Below are 13,433 nucleotides of genomic sequence, written 5' to 3'. Positions count from 1 at the left end.
TATTTAAAACTGGTTACAAAATGTGCTATTATTTTTAATTCTTTTGCACGTTTAGCAGTTCTTTATTTTGTACTAGCAGACTTTATGCTTATTACACGGTATGGCAATCGGGTGTGAATCGGCCCCCTAGACCCCAGTGTTTCCCTTGCAGCACAGACTCTCCACTTCCCTGCCCACCACACAGCACACCTTTCCCTCCAGCACCAGACAACTTACCTGCTTGCCTTGGTGACACAGTCAAGCTGGGGGCTGTACTGAGTGATGGTGGTCAGCTTGCACTGTAGTGGCATGCAGACAGTGAAGAGAAGCACAGAGAGCATGAGGGGTCTGTCAGAACTAGGGATGTGCATCTGCAACTTTCAGTGTTTTGTGAATCGTGTTCTGGATCTGTATCTCCAGGAGTGTTCTGGATCTGTAATTGTTCCAAAACACCACCCTTCAGTGTTTTGGGTTTTGTTGTGTTTCGTGGATCTGTATTTTTTTTTTTGGGGGGGGGACGATATATAAAAAATCACTAAAACTGCAGAATGTCTTTTTGCTCCTACGCTATTATTAACCACAATAACATTAATATCCACTCATTTCCAGTCTATCCTTAATACTTCACGCCCCACAATGTTGTTTTTTAGGCCAAAAGGTTGCACCGAGGTAGCTGGACTACTTTGCTAAGTGACACAAGTGGGTGGCACAAACATGTGGCCCATCTAGGATTGGTACTGCAGTGGCAGACAGGATGGCAGTTTAAAAAACTGACAAAAAAGCTCCAAAGAGCACATAATGCAAAGAAAATAGGTGAAAGATGGAATTGTCCTTGGGCCCTCCCACCCACCCTTATGTTACGTAAATAAGACATGCACACTGTCTTTAACAAACCAATCATTTCAGCGACAGGGTCTGCCTCATGACTGTGGCTGAAATGATTGGTTTGTTTGGGCCCCCACAAAAAAAAGCAAAGTATCTCTCCCTGTACAAATCGGCTTTACAGAGGCAAGATGTTGTCATCATCCTCATCCTCCGATTCCTCACCCCCTTCATTACGTACATCCTCATACTCACACATTATCAATTCGTCCCCGCTGGAATCCATAATCACAGGTCCCTCTGTAGTCTCTGGAGGCAATTGCTGGTCTTCCTTGAAGAATGGATAATTCATTTTGATTAACATCATCTTCTCCACATTTTGTGGAAGCGACATCCTACGCCGCTCGATGACAAGGTTCCCGGCTGCACTAAAAACCCTTTTGGAGTACACACTGGAGGGGAGACAACTCAGGTAAAATAGAGGTAGTTTGTACAGGGGCCTCCACAATTTATTTTTTTCCTGCCAGTACAGGTACAGACTGTCTAAAATGTCTACTTGGATGCTGTCACAAATGTAATCCTCCACCATTTTTTCAATGCGCAATCCAGACGCGCACATCTCTAATCAGAACTGGATTACATATTGAAAATATAAAAAAAAACTTCTATATAATAATCCATTGTATTACCATGTTGCTACCATCAGCGTCACCATTTCTCGCTGGGCAGATGTGATACATCCTCTGGCAGTATGCACATAGATTGGCCATTTAAAAAAAAAATGTTTTTATCAATGTCTGTTTAAAATAAACTGCTATATTTTCAATGTAATTGTTTCTCTGTTCAGCGATCTGGACACTTGGTGTCGCCATACGAATAAAGAACATTTAAGATTTTTCTTTTAGAACATGTTCAAAATATAGCTCAATGCTGCCCCTGTGTGCCCAAACTCCAATCCAACACTTCAGTTATATTAACTGTACTGAGTCACATATACAATTCTGCAGCAGCAATCCACAGGACCCAACCAGTTCTTGAAACAGATAATCAAATCCATTCTGGACATGTTGGATATGGCTGAAATGCAGAATAACAGGTGTCAGAGTGCAGCTCATGTCAACTGTCCTTCATATTAAGATGTGCCCTCACAGACAGTAATTGATTTCTCTGAAGATCAAAGTCAGCTGGGGTCAGGTCAATTTGATACTGTTATATATTTGTACTAAAAACATATTTCCCGTAGAATCTTGACAATGTAAAAACATATCAGCAATAAGGCATACTTCTGGATTTATAAAGATTTCTGTCTAAAATATTTACTTGATTATCTGTTGCAGTCAATCCAGGTAATTCCCATAAAAAGTACCCAGAAATAGCTATATAAAGTAAAACAAACAAAAAGTCTTGTTACAGTTGATACAGATGTAGGAATCAGTGAAAAGACTGGATAAGTTGCCCATAGCAATCAATTAGCTTCTACTTATAAATCGCTTGATAAATGCTACCTTAAGGGGGCGAATCACTGACAATCGGAGGGGGACAAAAGCAGCGGCGGCTCTTACCTCTACGGAGGAGGGAGGCTGCCACAATGTGGGCCTCCCCCTCTGTCTGCTGCTGCCGCCGCTACTGTGCTTGTAGTCCCCGCTACAGCTACAGCTGTCGCAGCTGCAAATCCCAGTCCCAGCTGCCAGTCCCCAGCACATGCACTGGCCTCTGCCTCTATGGGCTGCTTTTGCAGCAATCCCTGGAAGCATATTCCGTGGTCCGGGGCATGCGCAGAACCCTTTGTGGGGCATCCCGGAGGGAGGGAATTCCTCCCATTGGGACTGCCTTGAGTGACTGGACAATAGGAAGTCACTGCCATTTACAGTGAAGCCAGTGCAGTCTCACAAACTGCATCTGGCTTCATGTAGGCAGAAAACAGTGGTAGATTTTACCTGGGGGGGGAGGGGGGTAGTTGGCTGCAGCCCATATGTAAAACTGCCACTGGACAAAAGGATAGGGAAGGGAGGGGGAGGGGTGGGCATTTGGGAGACATCGGACCTGACCTGGGGAACACCGGGTGGGCGTTTGAGAGACATCGGACCTGACCAAGGGAACACCCAATGTTTTATGGTACATTTACTAAAGCTTATAAACCTGAAATGTGGGGATGTTGCCTATAGCAACCAATCAGATTTGATCATTTATAGGATGCAATTAAGAGACGATAGCTAGAATCTTATTGATTGCTATGGGCAACATTCATTCCTCTTTTCACTTTTAGAAGAGGCGGGTGTGGTACAGCTCACAGACAATGTCTAGGTCCACAGTCATTACACACAAAGAGGTCAACATGCATTTGTCACCTTTATTTGGTGTCAATGTCAACACCTGAGCATGCGGACCCTAACTTGTGTACTGGTGCACGTGCAATGCTTTGGCGCAGGTGGATGGTAAAGTTTGAAATTAAAAATGTCCCAAAATTTCATGCCAACCTTTTCATGGGACAACTTTTCCATGTCGACCTTTTGCCAACGCTAAGCTTATGCATGTCAACCTAGACATTGTCTGTAAGCCATCAGGATACACAAAGTGCTATATCCAAATGTAAAAAGGTAAATGGATATCGATAAAGTTATACTGAACAGGACAGATTTTTTTTTTTTTTTATACAAAGGTCACATTTCTGCTTTGATAAATACCTTTGCGCAGGAATCTCTTTATCAAATTGGTAAAAAAATAAAAGAACAGAGCATCCCTGGGGCAGAGAATAGTATGAGTGGTCACGGCACTTGCCAGGAAAAGTTGCCATGCTGCACTTCTCCCTTTGCCACTTTGCAGAGAAAGTGAGCCATGTCTGTCCGCTGACCATTCCTTGTTTGGGGAGCAGTAGGCAATCTATGGCTCTCCAGTTGTTTCATGTTAACAAGACAAAGCATGCATTGCTAAACAACACAATTGTAAAATAAATAAAACAAAGCATTGATATTGGATAATACAATTAACAGCTTCTTTAAAACATGAAATAGTCTTTTCTCATTCAACATGAGGGTTTGCTGAAGGGCAAAACTGTATTCCTGAACATGGATTTCAGCAGCGGCGGTTCTTACCTCTGTGGAGGGGGGGAGCTGCGATGCGGCCCCCCTCCGCTGCTGCCACTGCGCTCCTTGTCGCAGTCCCCGCTGTTCCTGGTCCTGTGATGCGGGTATTTGCAATAATGCAATCAGACTAGGGTATGCAAGGTAAAGATAGAAGTGCAGAATAAGAAAAGGGGAAAGAAAAGAAGAGAGAGAGAGAGAGAGAGAGAGAGAGAGAGAGAGAGAGAGAGAGAGAGAGAGAGAGAGAGAGAGAGAGAGAGAGAGAGAGAGAGAGAGAGAGAGAGAGAGAGAGGGGGGGGGGGGCTGACCTTTCTCGAGGTTAGGGTGCTGAAGGCGATTGAAGGCTAAAATAGTCTGGATCTGTATTCAGCTGGATTGCCTACAAAATAGAATCTTTGTAGTCTTGCGAGGATCTATACTCCAGCCAAGGAAGCCAAATGGCTGCAAAATCAGAGTGTTTGTCGACTGAGGATAGTAAAACATAATCCATGGACATATAATGGTTAATTTTTACAAACCAGGATTTGCGTGTGTGTGTGTGTGTGTGTGTGGGGGGGGGGGGGGGGTCGTGGTTTTTCACAGGACTGGTATACTTGCCCTCGCAGCATTGCTAAGGTGTCTGAGCAATGAGGTTTTGTAGGAGGAAATCGTGGTGGAAGAGAGGTTTAGCAGCCAGAAGGCGGGAGTTGTGGGAAGGGAGATGTGGAGTATGTTTTGTGAGGTCTCAATAACGCCGTAACGATGCGATTAGTGGGCAAGAACTTTCTGTATAAACATCGTTACAAACATTATCGATGTATTGGACCATCAGGAATACATTTGCTGGTGGCTGCTCCTCTCTACAGCTGCATTGCAATACTGGTATGGACACCAAACACAGGTCCAGCGCCTGAGGGCGAACGGGTTTAACCCTTCTTATAATCTGGGTCAAATTGAATGTTTGGTCAACATGTCACCAAACCTGGCAAATACCCAAGTCTGAGGTGCGTTGGGAAATGGGTATTAGAGGTGCTAACAGGCTGCCCGATCTGCAGTGGTCGGCAGCACAGCAAACACTAGGAGAGGTAACCAGAGGGACCTGGAGTTCCCTCTGCAAGCATAAACTGCTACCCATTTCCACTGCATGCTCCCAGGTCCAACCCAGATAACTACCCTGGTCAATCAACCTAAGATTTTTCCTGGGGACGTGTCTTGACTAGCAAAAAACTCGGGTCGATGTGCATCCCTGCGCATCGACCAGGGTTTTTTTGCTAGTGGAAAAGGGGTATAAGTTTGCAGGAATCTATTGTGTAGGAGAGAACTGTAATTGAAGTGAGAGAGAAGAGAGCTGTGAGAACAGGAGGAAGGAGGGCCCTGCTCCAAGGAGATTAATAAATTGAGGGAGCTGGAGACATGTGGTGCAGGCAAGTAGGCCTGAAGGCAGGAAGTCAGCATGGCAGGGACTGACAAAAACATGGTGGCAGGTAAAGCAAGTGGCCTCTCACCTGGATAAACCGTTGGGTTTTCAGTGCCCGTTTGAAACTTTGCCAGGTTGAGGAGAGTCTAATAAAGCAAGGGTACTCCTTCCAGTAAAAGGGTAGCATGCACAAAAACCTGGATACGCACACAGGTTGTCAACTGGAGAGGGCGAGCATGTAGGGAAATGAGGAGAGAGTGTAGGAGGTGATGCTGGGGGGTAATGGTTGAGTATCCAGACTACCGCAGGGAGACCAGCACCAGAATGCAGACATCAGTTGTAATGCCGGTGCCGTAATCCTGACTGCTGGGATGCTAATGCTATGCTAGGGATAGATGATAGGTCTAGGGCAGCACTAATGTGTGGGGGGGACGACGACGACGACGACTTAGGGTTAGGCTTTAAGAGGTAGAGGGGAGGTTAGGGTATGGGGAAGGAGAGTTAGGCACTTAGAAGGGGGTTAGGCTGCAGGGAGGAGGGGTTAGATTTAGGTGCTGGTGTACAGGAGTTATAGTTAGGCACTAATGGGGAGGGTTAGTGTCAGCCTGCTGAAAGGTAGGGTTTGGTTGGGGCAGGTTGTCGGTAATTATACTGACGGCCATCCATATGTATCCTATAGGAGGTCCTTGTCCAATATTCAAGTGTTGAAAGATGGTAAAATACTGTACTCTTCCTGAAGATGTGTTTTCTACAAAAATATTGTCTGGAGACTGCTGTAGTAGTCATAATCCATGCTGATGTATAGATCTTTGTGGGAGACTTGTCAAATTTTTCAAAACGTAGATGTGGGGTTAGATTCTAGCCATCATTTTTTTAGAACAGGACCACAAACAGTTCATGTTTTCCTGCTCACCTATGGATTTTTAAAATGTGACAGTTGATGAGACACTCTGCTGCCAGATAACGTGATAATGTGAGCTCCTTGCGGACTTTGGGGTATTTGTATTATGCGGCAGTATGTGAGAAAAGTGGTTTAAGTACTGATGCAGCTCCTCCTCTATTAATGCGGCAGTGTATGCAACATGAGAGAGGCGCTTTCCCTCCACGTCATTACTGGCGCTGCTATCTTTAATATATGCAGATGCGTGGGACAACGTAAGAATGGTCAGTAGCACTGTATGCTCTGATAGCTGCAGTTGTTACCCCATTCACAGCCACTGCAGAGGCTGCGGACGCTGCCGGGCTCCAGACAATAGTAGCGAGATCTCTTGAATGCCCATTAGAACTGAATGTGAGAAAGAGCGCATCAGCACAAGGCTTATAGTTAAGCATCATAAATCACTGTTGGCAGTAGATATAGTAGCACTTCCTGGGGGTATGGGTAAAAACCGGACAGGCTCTATTCATCAATATATGTAATTCTGGAGCTTGTAGTGTCCAGGGTGCATTGCCGGGGGTGTCCCATCCGGTGAGGCTGCCCTGACACCTGTCACCAGGGAGAGGAGAATAAAAATAAAAACCGTAATGGTCCAGACCACACGGGGAGGCTGTAATCACCCCTTCCCCATGTCCCTGGGGAAAGCTATCACAGGGACCCCTGGACGAAAAACCTCCCGGTCCAGACACTACAAGCTCCGGAATGCAAAGTTTGATGTTCGATCTGGCGTTACGGTGGTTTTTACTGCGTTCCCTTCCTGGTAAACACAGAATGCAGTTTATTAGTAGCAGCTCGTTCAATTAAATGGCTATTTATATGGATGTAGAAAGTCTGTACTTTTTCACACAAGGCGTCCCTGTGATGCCTTCATTTTAGTAACATAATTGATAACCGGAAATTCTGCTGAAGGATATCCATCGTAGGATTAAATCATTAACGGTTTTGTAATCAATAACCCAAATTTACTTATGGAGCAACTGTCCGGGTATTCAAACGCTAGGACTCTAACATTCCTATCACAATTATAAAGTCCTTGGAAGTATAAATGGATGTCAGGAAGTGGCCGGCCTGCGCATTGCTTACACATTATTAACGGAAACCTCAGTTCCAAACAATAACTGTTCCTGTAAGGGAAGCATCACATGTCTCCTTAAAGATAAGACCCGTTTATTCTGCTTTGTACTGAGCAGTGTTTTGTTTATCTGGATAATGTTTTTTTTTTTAGTAGGTGTCATGTAAGAGTTAACCATATGCAGCGTTATTTACTTATAAAAGTTAAAATACTATTTACTAAGCCTTGGCTGTAAAAACATGGACAGAGATAAAGTACCAACCAACCAGCTCCTAACTTTCCTCTTTCCAAAACAGCCTGTAACATGGCAGTTAATAGTCAATTAGCTGGTACTTTATCTCCATGGAAGACTTAAGCCGTGTACACACGGCAGTGATAGGGGCTGATATCGCTGGCAATATGGTCGCTGGTGACCATATTGCCAGTGATGGGAGTGTGCGCGCTCCCATTTTCAGCCCCGTTCTAATCGCTGGTCGCAGGAGCTTGCTCCTGCGACCAGCTGATTACCTCTGCGGCACCGCCGCCAGAGGTTTCTTTTCATCGGTGACCATCTCTGGTCGCCGATGAAAAGGGGGCATTGAGCGATATATCGCCCCGTGTGTACGCACCTTTAGTAAACAGAACCCTATATTTAAAAGTCATGAAAAACAAGATCAGAATACTGGAGAAACATACAAGACAAGTGTTTACTAAAATAAGCTTATTTACTTAGAAATGATACATTGGACATAGTCTGTTTACAAGACAAAGCAATTAATGGTAAACTTAATATAAGGCACCTTTTAGAACCCAGATGCTGTACAAAATACCTTTAGCATTACATTTGCAAACTTTATTCTACAATTATGGCATATATATATATATATATATATATATATATATATATATATATATATATATATATATATATATATATATATATATATATATATTAGCCACTGATTTAGGTTATAATTCTCTTAACTATTTACACTTACTATATTACCTACAATGCTACTTTATTATACACAGTATGATACACTATTTGGATCAGATATTGGTACATTAGGACATAACACATTGTCATGGGTTACAGAATGGACCTTTTGACTTCTGCAGGAAAAGTACCAATAAAGCAACACATTACGAGTTCGGATGAGAGAAATTTGTGGAGACTTAAAATATTACATAAGCCACTTAAATTACTGTAAACGAGTTAGATTAGGTTGACCATAAGTTACATTATTTTATTTTAAAATGCAACAAGGAAAATTAAACCAACAGTCTCAGGTATTATAGTTTTTGGTTTCCTCTGGGAGCAATTCCACAAGTTCTCCTTCTACTATGACCTGTGTAAACAGTAGAGTTACTTTTAAGGCGCTTAATGGTTAATAGAGTAATTTAAATTCTGAGTCTTCCATTAAATTCATCACAGGTGTTGTGCTTTGACTAGGACGGAACCAAACCAGGGCCTTTTTCCAAAAAGTTAATTGATTTAGGATTTTAGAACCACAGATGATTAAAAATGTATACACTTCTCAGTCACACTGTCAACGTTCTATCATTTTAAATCAGGTGGCACCAATGTGCTCTATGGGTACATTTCAAGAGCTACAGCAGCAGTTGGCTCTCAGTGTTAAATAAACGGGTGTGAAGGGCGCTCTTCCTAGTAATTAAACATAGATTTGTTTATGAAAATATATTCCTGTAGTGTACCACCCTTTCAAAAAATAAAGAAGCAAATAAACATTTTCTTGGATAGCACCACTTTCTAATATAGTCAACTTAATATATATTATATATCTATATATTATCCATCACGATTGTTCTCATGTTACACAATTTTAACAATGTCCATGGCACCGCAAGCTGGCCAACAAAACACAATCAAGACATTTGTAAACGTTTGCCAGGGCTTAAATCATACACGTTCTATTACTGAGATCCTCGTAATTCCAACATCAAAGTGTTCATACATTTTCAGGAGTATATTAAGTGATCACTCTAAACAAGATATTTCAAATGCTTCTGCTAATTTGGCTAATGTATTACACTAGAGCAGGCATGTCCAAACTATGGCCCTCCAGCTTTTGTGAAAGTGCACATCCCAGCATGCCTTGCCACAGTTTTGCTATTAGGGAATGCTAAAACTATGGCAAGGCATGCTGGAATGTGTAGTTTCACAACAGCTAGAGTGCCACAGTTTGGACATGTCTGCACTAGAGGATCCCAAACTTGGTACTCAATGCACCCTAATGGTCCAGGTTTTAAGGATAGCTATGTCTGAGAAAAAAAGATGTTCATGGAAATAATGATTCACCTGTATCTAAGCATGGTTATCCTTAAAACCTAGACTTGCCTTGAGGACAGTGTTTGGGAACCTGAGGATTAGACCATTATACACTTTATTAGGCTCTTATGCAGAGACCCCAAATTGCTTAATCCTGGTGTGCTTAGCGATCTAGTCTAGTCAGATCGCTCAGTACACAGGGCTTGCAAAATTGTCCATGTGTATGGGCGAACTGTGCTAACCAGTGTTCTCCGAGTAGAAACTGGTGATTTGACTAGATCTTGACTACATGTAGTCAAGATTGATCAGGCGATGGCGACGTGCGGGAACGCACATCCCCATCATTTAGGGTCATACAAACAAAGCAATTTGTGCTTAATTTCTAAGCGATCTAGTCAGATTGATTAGAAAATGGGCTAAAATTGCCCAGTGTGTATGCCCCTTTAGCTTATGTTGTCATATATGAAGATCAATGAAGAAGACTGTATATGCCATTATAGATTGGGTTGAGCCACATAAAATATTTGATACTGTATAGGGGTCTATTTATGAGGCAGTGAAAAAGAGTGGCAACCAATCAGCTGCTGTATAATTTTATAGAATACACTTGATAAACATGATTACAAAGCTGATTGGTGGCAACTTCTGCACTGGCTCACTTCTCTATGCTTATCCCTGCTTCGTGTATACCCCAGAATGTTCCAGTAGAAAAGATAGACATATTACTTTCATGTGTAACATTTTTTTTTAATAAGAATTATAGCAACAATAATTGCATACAGACTGTGCTACTTTGAAAACAGTCCTCTTTAGTTTCCATGTATGGTTCTATAGAATAAGACCCAATGTTATATTGCCATTCCAATGGATATTACGATTCATTTCCTTAAGGCAATTTAATAAAATGAAGCATAACTGAAGACACAAGGTAAAAGCACTTAAAAGGTGCGTGGACACCATATTGTTTTATATAAAAAAGCATTTACAATATATGGAATTCTAGACACAGAAAGCACTAGGCGTAGGACAATTTAATAGTCTGAGATTTGGGGGACAGGTTTGCTTGTAGGTATATACATTAGTTTCCAAATTCATTGGCTAATTCAATCATTTTCTACGACAGATGCCTAATTTGAAGGCACCCATTTGAGCAATAATCTGGCTATTCGGTATAGATAACGGGATTGATGCAAATGAAAAAATAGATGACAGCCACATCTATTTCCATTACATCAATGGTGATTTTATTGAAAGTCTCATGAATTTTATTTTTATGCACATCTCTCTATGGGCCAGATGTATCAAGCTTCAAGAAGTGAAAATCAGCTCCTAACTGCCACATCAGAAGATGGGTTTGAAAAATGACAGGCAGGAGCTGATTGGCTGGTTGTTTATCTCTCATATTCCATTCTGCATTTATGGGTTTTCATTTAGTTTTTTAATTCAAATCTACATTTTTTTTTTTACCTAGATGAAAAAACTGTAAGCAGGAATGCGTTATGATTAGACTTCCATTAGTGGTGAGATTATTTTGGAAAAACTTTAGTGTAAATATGACTGTCAATTATCAATGGTTGACAGCCACCAATGGTAGACTGTTTTGTCATCTGTGCAACAAATCTGACGGTTCTACGCCATAAATAGCAGGCGAGGCAGCGATTGTTTGTGATTTATTTCTCCTCTGCTCCGCCTGATACGCTCTGCCCCTTCCGTGATAGGCCTAAACACTGTTGTTCCCCACAGAAGAGGTATACGGTCTCTAGGTCGACATGCATTAAGGTCGACATGGGTCAGGACGATGTGGGTCAGGCCGACAGTCAAAAGGTAGACATGTGGTTTTTCACATTTTTTTTGAGCCGACATGTGCCGACAGGTGGCATTTCATGCCCTACCATCCACTAGGGCATGGTGGGTGAATAAAATAGTGTGCCAAGCGTAGCGAGCCATGTGAGGGAATGCGGTGCTACGTTTCAGTGTTCATGTCAACTGTGTAGAAATTCGGGACCAAAAAAAATGTGAAAAACCCAATGTCGACCTTTTGACTGTCAACCTTCCTGCATATCGACCTAATTGCTTGTTGACCATCCTGCTGTCTACCCAATGATCCATACTCGCAGCAGGGGTGACCATCGATTCACTGTAGATTATTTTCTTAACCACTAATGGCACAATTAGTGTTTAACCATCAATGATGGTCAGCCATATTTTAATCCATACTGAATAGTTTTGCTTTGGCAGAGTCTTTTCAGTTTGGCAGACAATTAAAAGCAACACTTAAAGTGTTAATGGTTCTCTGTATAGAACTAATTATGACACATTATTGGGTCATAGCAAAGTTCACCAAACAATCAAGTTACATTTTTAAGCATTCAGCACAGAAAAAAAAACCTTATAAATATAACAAAATAATTTCTTTGCATAATACATGGCTTGTGTGTGGCACTAAATAAAATACATTTGTTTACTTTTTGCTTTTTTTTCCCCGACTTCCAATTTCGGTCTTCATTATAATCATAAGATACATATCCGTTTATACATTTTGTTTTTACACAAACTAGCAACAAAAAAAATAAAAGTTTGTGATTAGCTATTTGTATTTACTGCTACACTGTTTGGTACAATATTTTTAAAGTCTTGTGAGATTTCCTCAACCTTCACTCACAGAATCAAATTGTGTTTAAGTCATAAATTCTTTATCAGACATTTAGACCATATGATAGAAGAGAAAATTAAACAAAGCTCGTATTACTTCAATGTGAATATGAAGTTCGCTCTTGCCGAAAGTTCTGTGGTGTCTCTATGGTGAAGAAAGGAAGCTTAGGAGTAATATCAAGAATATGTTTGGCATTTTAATGGGTTCATAAAAAAGGAAAATAAAAATAATTTGAATTTTGAAACAAGGCAAAATGATGACTTCTGGCACAATAAAAAGTTCCTCGCTTTAAGCACGAAAGGTAAAAGGATTACAAAGGCAATGTTCACGTTTCTTCTCCACCATCCACCAGGGTGCAGGGTGTGTACGCAATCAAAAAAAAACAAAAAAGTAAAAAATAAAATAAAAACCGATTTAATCTTGGTTGCTGCTTTCACAGAAAGCAATATAACTTGAACATGCAATTCATTCATCTGGAGCTTTAAAATCAGATAGAAGTCTTGATAAAATATAAAAACAAAAATATTTCTGATCTGACATAGACAGAGGCTCCCAATGTTGAGGAGTTGCCCTCGACACAATATTCTACATAGTACTGTATTGAGTTCAGTATATAGCAGCCAGCAAAATGCCACAGGTAGGAAAAGCTGAAGTTTCAGTTGCCCCCTCTTGCACTCTGCTCCCTCTGTTCAGAGTCCTATCGCTGGAGACAGATATTTCCACTGTCAAATTTTGACGTCTTGAGACTCTACCATCTTTGCAAGCGTCTTTTTGATCCTTAGAGCGGTGAGACGGGACGCTGGATTTTGAGCCCAACATTCAGCCATAAGCTTTAAGATTGCCCTCAAGCACTGAAGATAAAAAAACAAAAAAAGTCATTACAACTTCATAAACAAAGTATCAAATGTCAATAGAGCGCATGTTGGGGGATATTTATCGCAGGATTTGGACTTCCACCATCTTCCCTTACAATGTACCAGCTACCAATAAACTACCACAGCTAATGAAACTGTGTCGAAGTGGTTTGGTTTACACCAGGCATGTCCCATCTATGGTTCTCTAGCTGTTGTGAAACCACAGTTCCCAACATGCCTTGCCACAGTTTTGCTATTAGGGAATGCTAAAACTATGGCAAGGCATGCTGGGATGTGCAGCTGGAGGGCCATGGTTTGGGCATTGCTGGTTTACTCCTTTGGTTTCCCCATGCATCTTCTAAAGATTGATG

General features: G+C 41.5%; 1 protein-coding gene across 2 annotated transcripts in view; it reads right to left on the bottom strand.

The window, feature by feature from the left end:
* Positions 1-10,281: 10,281 nt before the first annotated feature.
* The window catches only part of BMPR1A (bone morphogenetic protein receptor type 1A), an 85,642-nt gene continuing 82,490 nt past the window's right edge, over positions 10,282-13,433 (bottom strand). For both annotated transcript variants that reach the window (XM_083146354.1, XM_083146353.1), the window contains one exon: positions 10,282-13,059. In XM_083146354.1, coding sequence (XP_083002480.1) covers positions 12,934-13,059 — 126 coding nt within the window. In that variant the 3' untranslated portion in view covers positions 10,282-12,933. The remainder of the gene's footprint in view (positions 13,060-13,433) is intronic.

Source organism: Crinia signifera, chromosome 6 (genome assembly GCF_055691185.1).
Source record: "Crinia signifera chromosome 6, ASM5569118v1, whole genome shotgun sequence".
Lineage (NCBI taxonomy): Eukaryota > Metazoa > Chordata > Amphibia > Anura > Myobatrachidae > Crinia > Crinia signifera.
Note: the sequence above shows the minus strand (reverse complement) of the source record. Positions and strands in the feature narration are given on the sequence as shown.